This window comes from Carex rostrata, chromosome 22 (genome assembly GCF_964058835.1).
Source record: "Carex rostrata chromosome 22, lpCarRost1.2, whole genome shotgun sequence".
Lineage (NCBI taxonomy): Eukaryota > Viridiplantae > Streptophyta > Magnoliopsida > Poales > Cyperaceae > Carex > Carex rostrata.
Window position 1 is genome coordinate 956,962 of NC_135939.1, and position 15,629 is coordinate 972,590.

The following is a 15,629-nucleotide window of genomic DNA, read 5'->3' on the forward strand; positions in this document are numbered from 1 at the left end:
CTTGTAATTATTTACCTCGGCTTGATAGTTGAGATATCTCATAATTCGTTCATGAACAAAACTAGCAACCTTTTTTCTTGTCCGATTTTTTTTTTTTCATTTAAATAAAAAAATGGCAGGTATAATTCAGGACGGTCAAAATATGATATGCCGGCCTCCAGATGTACCTTTTTAGATTCGACCAAATTTTGTAAACAAACAGTTTATATGAGGCCGAAACTTCTTTTTGGGTAAAATCTTGAGAACTATTTTATTTCATGTTTCCTGTTAAATTTAGATTCTGCATTTTACAACACGTTAATCTGTTATTTTAGTGTTAATTATGAACAATTTTTTTTCCTAAAAATGAGGTTCAAACATAAAACATTCTAATTTAAACTTATTAAGAATTTTTCAATAGAATTTCGATTTTATTATCTTAAATATGGAAGGCATTTTCTTTAACAGTCCCAAAACTGATTCTCATAATTTTATTTTGTTCTTTTCTTTGTTTGAGGAAGAAATTATGGAATATGCCATTTTGTCGCCTAGGCATCAGACTTGAAATGGAGAGGAGTTACTGTCTTCATAGGATTACAATGGATACGCCCATTCCTGATTATACTGGACATCCAGATTCAGCTTCTCCAACTAACTACTGATCACTGAAGTTGTAATTTCTATTAGATGATTCAGTTAGATAATAACTATAGTAAAACCGTGTAACTAAGGTTAGAACAGGATTGTTATCAAACGGTTGAGGATTGAAGAGTTATCATTTGGATTGAATGTTTGCACAATGTAACAGCTTAAATGATATTAGACTCAAAACGAAAAATATTTGTACTTCATAATTAATTTGAAACAATGAGAAGAACAAGAACTTCACTCGAAAATAAATTGAATACAACAGCACACTCATACAATGGATGAATAATTGAAAGCAATGGGTACAGGAAAATGCAAACTATGCATGCTTAATTTACACTAAAAAGACAGTAAAGGATGCCAATGCTGCAACAAAGAGGAAGGAAGCTGTTCCTGACTTGACATCGCCCGAAGACTCAGTAGTAGTTCCAGTAGATGGAGTTGCTTTGGATCCAGATCCTGCAGCAAAAAGCAAGCAAGTTCATTCATTTATGTGTGATTTCATAAATGAAATTACAGAGGAAGCTTAATTTATATTCTTTTTCCTAACAAGAGTATAACCGAATGTGTGAAATTCGTGCATACTAATCTTTATGCTAATAAAATTATAAAAAAAAAAAACTAAGAGATCTTGACAGAGTTATCCCTCTCAGACTCTCAGTAAACAAAGCCCTTTATTTTCCAAAGGATGCAAAAAAGGTATATTAAACATTTATTTTGCAAAATCACAGAAATGTTAATACAAATAATCATTACTCTTTTTTTTTTTTTTGACAAAAGTGGGTATACCCACCTGTTTCATATTGAAACATAACAGTTCATACAATATTACATGGAATGTTTGTATTTACATTTTTCTACTCACAGTAAGGTCAATCATACGGACTTGTATTGGTGAAATGAACTATTACGGATTAATTATACATAATCTAGACCAAAATACCCTTTAATAAACTGTTATCTTTTTTTTGATGAATCGATCATATGGACTTGTGTTGGCGAAATGAACTATTACGGATTAATTATACATAATCTAGACCAAAATACCCTTTAATAAATTGTTATCAATAATATACAAATTGAGTTAAATGACCCACCTGCAGGAGTGACACTCGGCACGGATGGAGTTGATGGGGTCGACGGTGTAGCTGGTGTCTCAGGGGTTGCCGGTGTTTCTGGCGCCTTGGGTGCAGGAGCAGCTGGTGTTGTTGCCTTGGGTGCAGGAGCAGCTGGTGTGGTTGCAGCAGTTGGGGTTGTGGTTGGAGCTGCTGCCGGTGCACCACTTACCTCTGACAAATCCAACATCATAAAAATTATGTAATTCCAAGTTGAAATGTTTGTTGTATTTACTCATAAAATAATTATATTAATCTGAAATTATGAATCATTTGATCAAAACAAACATTCTGAGTTATTCCCTTAATTAATAATAGACATTTTGTTGTTGATATTGTGTAACAATTTTGAGTTAACTAATTACCATTAGTGTGCCTTGCCATTGGGCAAACGATAGGTGATGATTCAAATTTTGTTGAGAACTTAGACGATTTGGTTACAAATCCAAAGAAGCCCTAAAAAACTATTAAACAATCGGTGGCCCCTAGATTTCTTTTGTTCTTGTATTGTTTCTTCTTTTTTTTCTTCCAGAAGAAGGTTCCTTGGTATTGGTAATCTATGCATCTTTGCCCGACATTAATTTTGCAATTACCAAGCAGTCATAAATTGCACAAGCAGACACAAATGTCATAAAATTTGTAGCAAAATTCTTACTGTTGCAATCACTGGCGGGTGGGGTCTTGACATTGCACGCCCCGGGCAACTCAAGGGCCTTGGTAGTGTTAATTGTATAACCGAAAGAGGAGCCACCGCCGTTAAGGACAGAACAGAGGCATTTGGGGTTGTTTTTCACAACACTGGCCAATGCCGAGCAGCATGAGGAGGAGGGGGTCGAGGAGTTACCGGATATATAACCGAGGCATGACGCCATGCTTATAAGTTCTGTCGTGCATCCAGACTGTGCCGATGAATTTGGCAACATCATGGCTAATATTGCCAAGCTTAGGAAACCCATTGCCAACATTCTCTGGGCCATTTTTGATTTTTTGTTTTTGTTTTGTGTGTAGATTTGGATTAGAGTTTGGCTTTTGGCTCTGGAAGTGGTGTTTGGTGAGTTCGATTTGTGTTGGAATAGAGGGTTCAAGAGGGGTTTATAAAGGGATAATTGCTGGTGTCAAAAGAATAGGTTACCTGCTATTGCCTACTCACTAACGGTTCCGGGGAAAATTTAGTTATTGATGGGTCTTCTCTGCATTTATATAGTAATGGAGGTGTCCATTATTCTTAATTGAAAGAGGCTAACATTATCGTCTCTTTCTACTAATACCAAGTTCCAATCAAATATAAGAAACATAAAGATCATAAATTTGCATGAAATCAAATACTAATTAATATAAAATCCGAAGATAAAACAATTAAAACTAGCAAATAACTTGGGAGTCAATTATAAGCTGTATATGCAAAAATCTAGCATTCTAGTGTTCTTTGATATATTCTTCTCTGCTAATTCTGCCACCCCAAATCTACAATGGGTACTCTCCAGTTTGAACAAAGCGGAGAGCAATCAAACCCAGTTGCTTTAGGAGGTCCAATCTGGGACTTCTGTACTTATTAATGAATTTCGACTCCTTTGATTAAGTGCCATGTGGGTAAGGACTAAGGAAAACTAGTAAGGTTTAATTTTACGAATTTTAAATTTTAATATTGAGAAATGATAACGGTTTAGTAGTAGTAGTTGGCCAACCCTCCTCTGTCCATCCGCTCTATGATTGCCCAGCAAATCAAGCCCTGGTCACTGACGTAGATCTTAAAGGGGTCGTTTGGCAACAAATGATTAAGAGCTTAAGGAGCGCTAAGGAACCGATGTTTGGTTGTCCTAATCCATAGGTTTTATTAAGGAAGCTAAAGGAAGGGGTATGAGTGCCTTAAAGTCCGGACAAAAGAAAGCTAAAGGAGGTGTCCTTAATTTGCGCTAAAGAACTGATGTTCGGTAGGATTAAACGGCTAAGAAAGCTAAAGGAAGTAGATTAAGCCTTAAGGAGGCTTAATTCTTTGTTGCCGAATGGCCCCAAAATTTTCCTTCGTTCGAGAAATGTAGAGTTGATTTTATTCTAAACTTACTTTGACTAGTAAGTGCCTGCCACGCGTTGCCGTGGGAAATAGAAGTATGTGTTGATTACTTTTTTTAAATGCGATTAATTTAAGGATTGATTTCATAATCATGTATTAGTCAATTACACAAATAATTTGCTGATGAATCTTTTTTGAGATGAAAATCAATTACACAAATAATTACACGAATAGTTTGCTGATGTACATATTCATCTTTTGATTGTGTTTGTTATGAACCTTTTACTAAAAATGTTCCCCAATTCGGTTGATCTAGTGTTAAGATTGGAGTAAGAAGCAAATTTCAAGTTTAATCTAGTGTTATCTCCAAAGAGAAGGAATGGTGCACCAATTTCTGCCTTTTTCATTGGTAATAAAAACTGATCAAATCATTGCAAAATATCAAGTATAAAGTCAAAATATTAAAAATAATAAATAGTTTTCTTTTGCAGTATCATGTTTACAATTCAGCAAAGAAACAAGCACAATAGAAGAGTAATAAAAACTAAGTTATACTAACAATAATTTCTTGGATCAGATAGGATCCAAAACTATTTCTGTCAACACTCAGAATAGCCTCAGTTGCTTTAGCGGGTTTGTACCGGGTCTGAAACACGTTCCGATTCCCTCTTGGCAATCAAGTGGACTGGTCTCACCAACTAAACTGGCTATATGCTCTGGGGCTGTTCTCAGCATCTCGAGATCTCTCGTCAATAGTCAATTTCTACAGTTCTCCATCTGATAATGAAAGAAGTTAATATATATAATCTTGTAACATTTCAAAAAGTGAGGCTATGGTACTATGCATAGCACGGATTGGTCCATACTACAAATCAATATCACAATTTTCAAAGTGCAAACAATCTATCTGAACAATCTTCTCTAAGCTTCGTGAGGTAAATATCTAATTGACGAAGTTATGATGGGTATATATCTAAATTTCTCTTAAAACAATTATATAGATACCTCTATCAGAAAAATTAAACTTCCTACATCTATGCTTACAAAAGAGTTGAATTTGTCAACAACAACATGTGCCTCCTCCCAAAACTTTGACATACACCATCAATGCGCTATCCTGATGGCAGGAACATAAGAACATTTTTATCTCGTTTTAATCTCAAAAACTATATACAATACATTAAATTTTACCTTAATTTTTTAATGGAAAAGGAAAATAGGCACAGACCTTGAGATCTTGCAGGGGTTTTGGAATTCCAGAAAACCCAATCCATGAATATTGATTCTTCCCTTTTCTTACAAGAACCTAAAAGAAAACAATTATAGTTGTAAATCGCAAACACAACCCTGGAATTTCTTGTTTCACATGTAGAACCCTGCAATTTGTAATTTTACATATCTTCTCTATACATTATTTTAAGAAAAAACTGGCTTACCGCATACCCTGAAATGGGTAAAGACCGGTACCAAGGTCTTCGACCTCACCTCCTGGTCATGCTTCCAATCCACGAGCACAAGCGACACCGAGGCACACAAGCAAAAGAAAACTTGAGTGTTGAGCAACTCAAAAACCAAGGGCCAAGGAGGCGGAGGCCAGAGATGAGGATCGCGGAGAGCACCGTGCGCGGCGTGTCTGGGGGGCTGGTCGCTTCGCTGTCTCGCTGGTGGGGTTTAGGTTAGGGTTAGTAACTTAGGTTAGAGAATGCGGAGATGGGATCGCTGTCTCGCGACTGAGGAGATGAAGAGAGAAAAGGAAAGAGTGAGAGGATCCCAAGAGAGAAAAGAGGAAGGAGATGAGACGGAGGGAGAGAAAAGTGGATCGCTTTTCTGCCAGCGACTGAGGGAGAAAGAAAAATCCGTGTGGTTTTGTATGTAGCGGGTTAGTTAATAATTAATTTCAGATTTACACATAAAATACATACATAACATTTCATATTCAACACAATGGTTTAGAATGGTTAGATCTGTAGGATGAAAGACTGACATTGTCTTTGGACAGATACACATTAAGTTCCCTTTATCTCAACGTGCTATTATAGGGGTTCTGACTGATTATATGTCAAGCATATTTGAGTTAAAATAGAAAATTAATCGAGTTAATTTGAAGTGGAATTGAGCTCGAACTCGGCACAAACTCTATTATTGGGCTTTTTTAATATTTATTTTTATATTATCTCAAGTAAGAAAAAACAATGTAATTATCATATTTATTTACTTACCAGCATTTTGTTATTTTATAATATTTTTATTATAAAAAATACACTTATACATAAAAATAGGCATATTATATTATATTAATGAATATATAGTTTAAAATGGAATAACATTGTTATATATCGAACTATTGCGAACTTGAAATAGCTCGAATGATTCAAACAAAATACTTTTGAATTCAAATTCGAGCTTGAGCTAACTAAAAGTTTAGATAAAAACAAAAGTCCAACTCGATCTGATTTGATAGATCTTGACAGAGGGCGAGCTAAGAAGTATGACTAAGTGTCAATTGACATTTGACCCCATTTTTTTTTACAATTTTTTTTTTATATTTATATATAATTTATATACAATTTAGTGTAAAATATCACAATACTATAAAATTGATTTTCATTCTACAGAGAAAAATTATATATGATTAACTCTAATGTATTTTTGTCTTCTATAGTTTGAATGTCTGATTTCGCCTCTGAATCTCGAGTAAATCACTGAGATAGAAACTTTCTTGCAGCCATAACCCTCCACGTTTTTTTTTCTTGGAACAATCAATTTTCTTGTGAAGATGGCTATACTGTAAGGGTATGTTTGAATGTGTCAAGAATAGAGACTATTCTAGAATAGCGGCTATTCGGAATAACAATGTGCATCTAAACAACATTTTTGCTATTCGAAATAGTTAGAATAGCTGCTATTCGAAATAGTTAGAATAGCTGCTATTCGATATTCATTGTAAATGTTGGAATAACTACTATTCGAAAATGCGAAGAAAGGAAAAAATGATTTTTTCTCGGATTTTCATCAACACACTTTCGAAATGACAAAATTGACACTACTTTATGTTATCTTCACGTTATGACAATTCATTTAAGACCCCACTTGCTTATATTTCCTCTTAATTAACACCTTCCTTATTAACACTATTATTTATCGATTACAACTATTCACAGTTGGCTAGGAAAAAGTCACAGAGTTGTTGTACCCAAAAGTCGAGAGTTCGATTCCCCCTCATATCTTCGTAGCTTTTACGAAGGTTTTCAAAAAAAAAAAAAACTATTCACTATTCCAAATGTACAATCCAAACAACATTTTTACTAATTCGAATAACACCATTTCCTGTTGAAAAGGCGACACCCATATTTGAACTAGGGATAAAGGATTTGCAGTCCCCTGCCTTATTGCTTGGCCATGCCGCCAAATCCAATCCAAAATCGATAAAAATAATTCAATTTTTTATTTTATTTGCTTATCTTTATTCCAAAAAAAGGATGAGGATTTATGGTTTTTATTGGATTCATTCAATTGAAATCATTTTCGTTGATGAATTCTATTTTCAAAATACATACATACTCTTTCAATTAAAAACTTCTTCTCTTTATCTATTTAAAAATTCTTCAATAGATAAGAAAAGTATTTCTGGTGATAGATTCCAAAATTTAGGTCAAATTGGAACCCTTAACTAGAATTTTTTGTCACACTAAATCTAAAAATCACTATTTTTTCTTTATTCTTATTTACTATTCTCAAATTTCGCTATTATAGTTATTCTAGCTCTCACTCAAACGTACCCTGAGAAATTTTACATGGCCAACCTTTTGCCTTTAGCTATAATCCGATGAATCTCTGGTCAATGTTTCTTTGGGCGTGAGTGAACTATTTTACGAAACATTCGAGAAGTAAGAAAATGTTACTGTATCAAGCCCAAATTTTATACTTGGCCTTTCAAGATTCTATATTTCAAAAAAAAAAATCTCAGTCATGAGCCTACTAGATAATCACATTCAGCCAATAACCTGTCAATCACAATGATTTTTCTTTTCTTTTACAAGTTGTGATTAACAACGTCCATGTACTGTACCCATCATCATCATCATCATTATTATAATAACAACAACAACAATAATAATATCTGTTGCTATTTTCTAAACATGATAACAGATAAGAATAGACTTGCCTGCTAGGCAAAATAGATAATGGAAAATAGAGGGAAATCACTTAATAATTTTTATAAATAAAGATTAAATTTGAAATTTAATGCAATTGACTTAATGTATATAATCCATATATTATGTTCATAAAATATGATGAGATTTTGTTTATTTGTTATTGTACATCAAATGACTTTAATCTTTAACAATCCAAATTAACAGTCTTGATGCATTGAAAAATAATATTTTAATTGCATAAAATTGATTGTTAGGCTATCTATTTGTCTTACAACATATCTAAAAATGTACTTTTTAATTTTCAATTTAATTCTTTAAAACAAATATTATCAAATTTGTCAAATAATCAAGGGATCTCTTTTTTTTAAAAAAAAAAAAAAATACAGAGCATGTTAGAGTACCAACCTTACCTAAATTATTGTTTTCCTTTGCTTTCAGAGATTGTGGCTGAGCAGCGAGCTCTGCCACGTGTTTGCTTAGTAGGTAAGCTAACCGTGATGGCAAATTGTTGCTTCTATCAGGATATAATGTTTGCTTTTGACAATATATAATAAATTTGTTGTGTTTGACAATAGGAAACAAGTTAGCTTTAACTAATAATGGCAAGGGCTAATGGGCTATCGATAATTAACCAAATTCGTTGTGAAGCAAACTATATACAGTAACAGAAAATGCAATAATTAAATGTAAATGATTCTTGAAATAAGAAATTTATATCACTAGTAAATCTAAGGTAGTCATTAATTTTGCTATGAGTCTTGTTTATAAAAAGAAAATTTTCCATGCCTGATCCTCTTTATTACTGAAGAAAGAAATAATTATTTAGTCACACATATACCAAAGACATGTAGAGTAGAACTAGGGTGTTCTTAAATTCACCAAGTTTCTTGGTGAACTCAAGTCTAAAATCTCTCAAATCGGTTTTAAATGACAAATATGAAAACACCCTAGTTTTACTCTAGACATGTATATATAATTAGATCATTAAATCAGTGAGCAAATTATTTAAACCCTCTATACAATTTGAACTGAAACAAAAAAAAAAATACATAATTCAATATTTGTATTAGAATTGCAACTACATTTCAGCATTTGACCAAACCTCGTCATAAGTCATAACGAATCATCTTTTGACTAAACGAGATCAAATCTATTTGGATATTACGTCATGGTCGAGTTCACTTTATAACTACGAAACGCAATTAGTAGCTGAGGTTGGCCAACATTTTATCTACTAGGTACAATAAATATTCTCTAGTCTCATTTGTACTTGCAAAATTTCTAGTTCAAATTAAATCACAAACACTACTACTCAAGACCCAAAACATCAACAATGGAGAAACAGATGCTCAGGCATTTTAGGTTTACAAAATCTCTACTGGCAATTGTCTTAATACTTTCTGTACAGCCAATTTATGGCCAGGTGGCGCAATCGTGTACTTCCAGCCTCATAAGTAGCTTCACGCCGTGCTTTAACTATATAACCGGAAGCACGAATGGTGGCGGGTCCCCTACGACAGGTTGTTGCCAGGCTCTCGCTACAGTCCTCAGTACTAGCACTGATTGTGCTTGCCTGATCCTTACTGGTAATGTCCCGCTCGGCAGCAGCCTCCCGATAAACCGCACACTTGCTATCTCACTGCCAAAGGCATGCAAATCGACCAACTCAAGTTCAGTGCCATTGAAATGCAGAGGTACTTTTTTTCTTTTTTTCTTTTTTTCGCCTATAAATCCAGGCAAACTTAATCCCAGAGATAGTTTGGGCACCTTGAAAAGTTAAACAGAGAAAATATGAAGAACATACTCTAAATTAAAGAAGAATTTCAAATTACATTAATTTCCTTTCCAGTTGGTCTATTCTAATTTCTAAATAATGTAGTTGACACATGTGATGTGTAAATGTGAATTGGTTAATTTAAGTGCTGTCAGGATAACAATACAGCTCTACAGCATTTCGAAAGTTTAGAATTTCAGCAAAAAAATAAAATAATAATAATACAGTATTGAGAATGATCAAACAATCACTTCTAAAAATTTCCATTGGATCTGCTGGAACTAGATTTTTAAATTGATTAAAAAAAGAAGAACTAACATAATTGAGAATTTTGCTTTGTTATTTCAGATACTGCCACTCCCCTACCAGGTCCAGGTACAAGTCAAATTTTACTTAATTTAATCCAGCTAGTTAAGATATATAAACTTCCCCAAATTATATAAAAAAAAGTCCTAATGTTGTTGTCCTGGTTTGTATTTTTGACAGGTCCGGTAGCATATGCTCCTGGTCTGCCTCCACTTGGTATGTTCTTCATTTACATCTATGATTAATTTTATTCAATTTTACCAATTAATTGCAATATTTTTATCACAACTTAATAAATATACCATCCTTCCCCCATCCTATATACACAAGTGGCATGAACGCGGTCTATAAGAACTAAATATTCACGCATATATTAATTCTATATTAAATGGTACATCTGAAATAATCTTTTATATATGTACAATAATATCTTTTTATTTTCTGAAATTATTTTTTTATAAAAAACATAATTAAATACATCTAATTTGAATTTTGCAAAATTTTCTTTAGAGGCAGCGCCACCGGAAACAGATAGTACTCCTCTAGCTCTGACTCCATCTTTTTCGTCGGTGCCCGAGTCAACATCTCCACCACCGCCCGAGTCAACATCTCCAGCACCGTCCGATACGGCTGATCAAGGCTTCGGTCAAGGGGCGAAACCCCTAATTTTTCCCAGCTCGGCTGTCAGGAGCTCTCAGATTTATTTGATGCCTGCTTATGTATTGATTTTGTTTGGCTCTCTTTTTGTATTTTAAATTTAATGTATATTTTTAGCGGGAAGGTGATGTCTGCTGCGCATTTATGTATTTTATGAGATTTATTGAATTATGTTTGGTAGAGCTTGCAGATGTACATTTTCCTCCTTTTTGTCACCCGTGTGAATTTACATAGCATGTAATTTCTTCCGATTTTTTTATTTATATCCAAAAAATAAAAAAATTTAAAAAAATATCCAAATCCCGACTGAAATTTGAAAACTACCCAAACCGGTTATCCAATAACCGGATTTGGGACAAATGTCCGGTCAATGGATTCTCGAACTCAACAAATATAACCGGTTAATCACTAACCGGAAAGTTGTGTGTTTTTTTTTTTTTTAAAACAGAAATTTCTAATTTTTTTTAATTTTTGTATTAAAATATTAGAAATGTTGAGTATATTTCTTTGAAAATAGATGGAATACAATATAATTTGATTTATTAGAAAGGCTGCAACAAATAACCTGGATCAATATTTTTCAGGCCTAATTTTTCGCAGCTGTAAGAAAAATTAATATATTTCTTTATGTGTTATTAGAAAAAAAATAAAAATGTTTAGATTCTGAGTTATTGATACCGGTTTAAAAGTCACTTCTAGGTAATCCAGAAAATATTGTGATATTTCTAGGACATTTAATTTATAAAAAGTTGTATCTATTTTTGAAAAAAAAATAAAAACTTTAATTTATTTAATGATTGTTTTTCAAAAAGAATTCTCAAAATAGATACAACTTTTTATAAATTAAATGTACTAGAAAGATCACAATATTTTTTGAATTATCTAGAAGTGACTTTTAAACCGGGATCAATAACTCAGAATCTAAACATTTTTTTTTCCAATAACACATAGAAATATATTAATTTTTCTTACAGCCGCGAAAAATCCGGCCTGAAAAATATTGATCCGGGTTATTTGTTGCAGTCTTTCTAATAAATCAAATTATATTGTATTCCATCTATTTTCAAAGAAATATACTCAATATTTCTAATATTTTAATACAAAAATAAAAAAAATTAGAAATTTCTGTTTTTTTTTAAAAAAAAAAACAACTTTCCGGTTAGTGATTAACCGGTTATATTTGTTGAGTTCGGGAATCCATTGACCGGACATTTGTCCCAAATCCGGTTACTGGATAACTGGTTTGGGTAGTTTTCGGATTTCAGTCGGGATTTAGATATTTTTTAAAATTTTATTTATTTTTTGGATATAAATAAAAAAATCGGAATTTCTTTGATACAGATGATATTCTTTGTTAACTATAGCATTATAATTAGCTCAGCAGGGGCTTCAGTTTATGGAATGGGATCAGCTGCTCTTCAAATCTCTGCTATTCTCTGCTCTTCTGTCTATCTCTCTCCTCTGTCTCTCTCCTCTTTTTCTCTTTCCTCCTCTTTGAAGTGAGAGATAGAGAGTAAAAAGGATAGCAGATTCTTGCTTTTCTTTTGAGAAAAGTAGCGGATGCTGATCCTCAGTTTATTTATATTTGTTTATTTCGTGATGAACGAACACTTCCATCGAATTTCGTTCCAGTTTTAATTAGAATGGGGATTTTTGATAAAATATTTATTTCATAATTTTGATAATGATAAAAAATAATTGTAATTATAAAATCGACCTTACATAATTTAAATCATATTTATATGATGCATATTGCATATGAAGAATGATGAAAATTTAATATGAATATTACTGTTCATCAATAGGACTCAAAACTTGCAATAATCTATATTTAACTTGATGAAATATTAAATGACACTACAATCGCATAAAAAATTGATACATAACCAAACCATAAATCGAACAATATGTATGTGATTATTTTTCTATTTTTTAAATTAAATAAGAAATTATCTAAGATAATATAGATTTTTAGCAAGAACTTTCTATTTTTTTTTAAGAAAAATGAAGGTCACGCCTCAAGTTTCATTAAGACCGATACCAGAGCAAGAACTTTCTAGTTATGTGTAATTAACATGTTAAATATGAAGATTATATGTAGTCTAGACAAGACAAAATGTTACTTCAAAAGAAAATGGAAGTTCAATTCAATAAAATTTGGTTGGCAGCCACTTCCAATCTTTCAAAAAAAAAAAAAAAAAAGGACAAAAGGAAAAAGAAAATGGAAGTTCTATAAAAAATTAATACCACAACCAACGCTACCATGTCTTTCACAGTTTTGTTTTTCTTACAGGATGATAGACAAGTTCTCAACTTATTATTTATCATTTTTTTCTGAGTTTAATTAAGACTAATCTCTATCTAATTAACAACCAAATGATTACGACTTTACTAGAACGAACTCAAATATTTAACTTCAATTCAATCGGCCACAGCTTCTGCGATAGTTTTTTTTTTTTAAAAATAAATATAAAAAATCTATCGGCCACCAAAACCAAACCAACCTACCAGATGTGAAAGCCTGAGTTAAAATCAGTACACATTATAATTAGGTGAACACCTGTTTCTTTATTTATTTTCCTACTCAAGACACTATCTAATGTTGAGAAAATAATATTAAGTAAGAAATAACAATGAGTTCTTATGTGGCTATAGTTATTGTGTCACTTGCTGCTACTCATTGGTATATTCCCCAGGATTTCATCTCATATTTTGGCATATAAGATGACAACTAAGTACTTGCAAATTACAATGCCTTATTTTTACCAAATAAAAAATGGAAAGAAGAAAAGTAAGCCCGTCAAAACTTTCCAAAACATAATAATACACAAGCAATTTTTGAATTATTTGTTTGCAATATATTTTTGAACAAATTTAAACCGATTTCTCAATTCTTCTTGAACTTTCATGAGTTATTCACAAATTTCATGAATTTGAACGTATTATCCGCTAATTATATGTGAATTATTCTCAGAATTCATTTTCTTTTTAAAAACTTCAAAATTTTAAGATATTTTTTGCATTATTAAAAATAATTATTCTTATTCATATCACACTCTAGGAGAAATAATTCTTTTTTATGATGCAATAAATATATTTAATCTGACAATAATCTCACATTATACTAGGTTATTTTTGTCAGATTACACAGAAAATTTTCAAAGCACTTTACATGGAACTCCACCGGAAAAAAAATAGAACAGACGACAATGGGGAGGAGAAGTGGGTAGTAGAGGTGCTACTTTTACCCGATTACTCGGATTGGATCCGGAACCAACTTGGATCCGATTAATTTGGATAGGGTTTGGTTTAAAAATATAACCGATTAAATTATGGGTACAATTACAAAATTAATAATTTAATATCCGACCCGGATCCAAACCGGAACCGATACTGTAATGGATAGTATATGGGTTTCATTTAATTATCCGACCCATAACCGAACACGACCCGATACCCGTATAAATACCCGATAAAACATATATTCATAATTATTAATATATAAAAATATAACTTTGCATATTAATTTTTGCATAAGCCGGGGTGAGCCCACTGCTTTTTTGAATGTGAAAAAATAAAATGCAGTCACATATTCATTATGTTTATACACATAGATGGATGTCAAATTTATTCCTTCCATAATAGCCGCATTAATTTTTTAAATAAAATTTATTACTATGAATACATCATTCAATATTTGCTTTGATATCCTCTGCATAATAATAGAAATTTATTGCTCTCATTGATATGTCTTTTCTATAAATTATTAGTATTTCATTCATAGATTTTTTAAACCATAGAAAAGGAAATCGTCATCTCTAATATTTTACTTTCTAAAAATTATATTTCTTCTTCAATATTTTTATTTTCAAAAGTTATTTTCTCTCCATCCTCCTGATTTTTTTGTGACATATACCCCGCTCTGGATCCGGAACTGCCCCGAATCCGAACTGGACTCGATAATCTACAAACAAGTTATGGATATCTATCTACTCAAAACTGAAAGACTGGATCCGAAATATCTATGGGTAGATAGGTATCCGGATTTGGACCCGACCCGATTTGAAACAAATAAGTATATGGATCGAAATTTGGACCCGAACACTTTTAGGATACGGGTCCAAATATAATAGTATTCGAACCCAACCTGACCCGATAGCACCTCTAGTTGGTAGAGTCGTCAGTGCTAACCCAGTAGATGGTTGCGTAGACTTCTTAATCATGTTAGAGGTCCAACTTCATTTGCAAATCTTTTAACAATTCATGGAGTTCTACACAATAGTATTCATGCATCGGCTGAAGCTAGAGGTCTCATAGAGGATAATAGTATATTGAACTGTGTATTGGAAGTCGCTCCTTTTCGGTTTCCATCTGCGCTCAGGAGATTGTTTGCAACCATATTGGTCTATTGTGAGCCGGGGAATGTTCGAGCCTTGTGGAATCATTTTGACAAAAATTTTGAGGACTATCGAAGGGAGTTCGAATTGGTACAACAGATGGTCTTGAAGAGCATTAATGATTTCTTACAATCAGTGATTTCTCCATGAGGCACCGAACACACAGTATTGGTGTCGCAAGTGTGACAATATTATTCTGAAGTGCATCTCAGATACTTATTTTCATGGTGCATGTGATTGATAAGTAAGTTCAAATGCCCATATTGGATGGTATATATGTTGATCTTTGAACTTAAATACTCTTATTTTCTAGGTATCTATTCAAAATGGAGATTGCAGACCATACTGGTAGTCATGATGTCACAATTTTTGATGAGGTGGGCGAGAAATTATTGGAATGCAAGGCAAATTTCCTCCTTGAGTTGTTTAAGAAAGTTAGTTTTTTTCCATGTTTAATTTTTATTTTATTTTATCATCCATGTTTCAAGTATTTCTCAACCAATTGAGATTACTTTCTCTCTCTTCCTATGATAAACAAATGACTTGGATTTTTTAATAAATAAAAATAAATTTCCTATGATTTTC

At 32.5% G+C, this 15,629-nt stretch overlaps 2 protein-coding genes across 3 annotated transcripts; one reads left to right on the plus strand and one right to left on the minus strand.

The window, feature by feature from the left end:
- Nucleotides 1-844: 844 nt before the first annotated feature.
- LOC144574404 (non-specific lipid transfer protein GPI-anchored 15-like) lies at nucleotides 845-2,832 on the minus strand. 2 transcript variants are annotated; one of them, XM_078324367.1, is made up of 4 exons: nucleotides 2,398-2,824; nucleotides 1,840-1,916; nucleotides 1,725-1,809; nucleotides 845-1,086 (listed from the first exon to the last, which is right to left on the minus strand). In XM_078324367.1, the coding sequence occupies exons 1-4, from the start codon at nucleotides 2,717-2,719 to the stop codon at nucleotides 962-964; spliced, it is 609 nt and encodes a 202-aa protein (XP_078180493.1). In that variant the 5' UTR covers nucleotides 2,720-2,824; the 3' UTR covers nucleotides 845-961. The 2 variants fall into 2 exon arrangements, with proteins under 2 accessions (XP_078180493.1, XP_078180492.1); XM_078324366.1 differs by having other exon boundaries at nucleotides 1,725-1,916; nucleotides 2,398-2,832.
- A 6,377-nt stretch (nucleotides 2,833-9,209) lies between these two features.
- LOC144574204 (non-specific lipid transfer protein GPI-anchored 16-like) lies at nucleotides 9,210-10,834 on the plus strand. Its single transcript, XM_078324104.1, has 4 exons — nucleotides 9,210-9,604; nucleotides 10,033-10,059; nucleotides 10,171-10,206; nucleotides 10,501-10,834. The coding sequence occupies exons 1-4, from the start codon at nucleotides 9,244-9,246 to the stop codon at nucleotides 10,743-10,745; spliced, it is 669 nt and encodes a 222-aa protein (XP_078180230.1). The 5' UTR covers nucleotides 9,210-9,243; the 3' UTR covers nucleotides 10,746-10,834.
- The last annotated feature ends 4,795 nt before the right edge of the window (nucleotides 10,835-15,629 follow it).

What these genes read in the sequence shown, in the direction of transcription:
- LOC144574404 (XM_078324366.1), bottom strand. Translation starts at nt 2,719, where the DNA reads ATGGCCCAGAGAATGTTGGCAATGGGTTTCCTAAGCTTGGCAATATTA. An exon ending in ACCCGCCAGTGATTGCAACA is followed by an intron (nt 1,917 to 2,397) that starts GTAAGAATTTTG and finishes TGGATTTGTCAG; the next exon opens with AGGTAAGTGGTGCACCGGCA. An exon ending in GCCGAGTGTCACTCCTGCAG is followed by an intron (nt 1,087 to 1,724) that starts GTGGGTCATTTA and finishes TTTTTGCTGCAG; the next exon opens with GATCTGGATCCAAAGCAACT.
- LOC144574204 (XM_078324104.1), top strand. Translation starts at nt 9,244, where the DNA reads ATGGAGAAACAGATGCTCAGGCATTTTAGGTTTACAAAATCTCTACTG. An exon ending in CACTCCCCTACCAGGTCCAG is followed by an intron (nt 10,060 to 10,170) that starts GTACAAGTCAAA and finishes TATTTTTGACAG; the next exon opens with GTCCGGTAGCATATGCTCCT. An exon ending in TCCTGGTCTGCCTCCACTTG is followed by an intron (nt 10,207 to 10,500) that starts GTATGTTCTTCA and finishes AATTTTCTTTAG; the next exon opens with AGGCAGCGCCACCGGAAACA.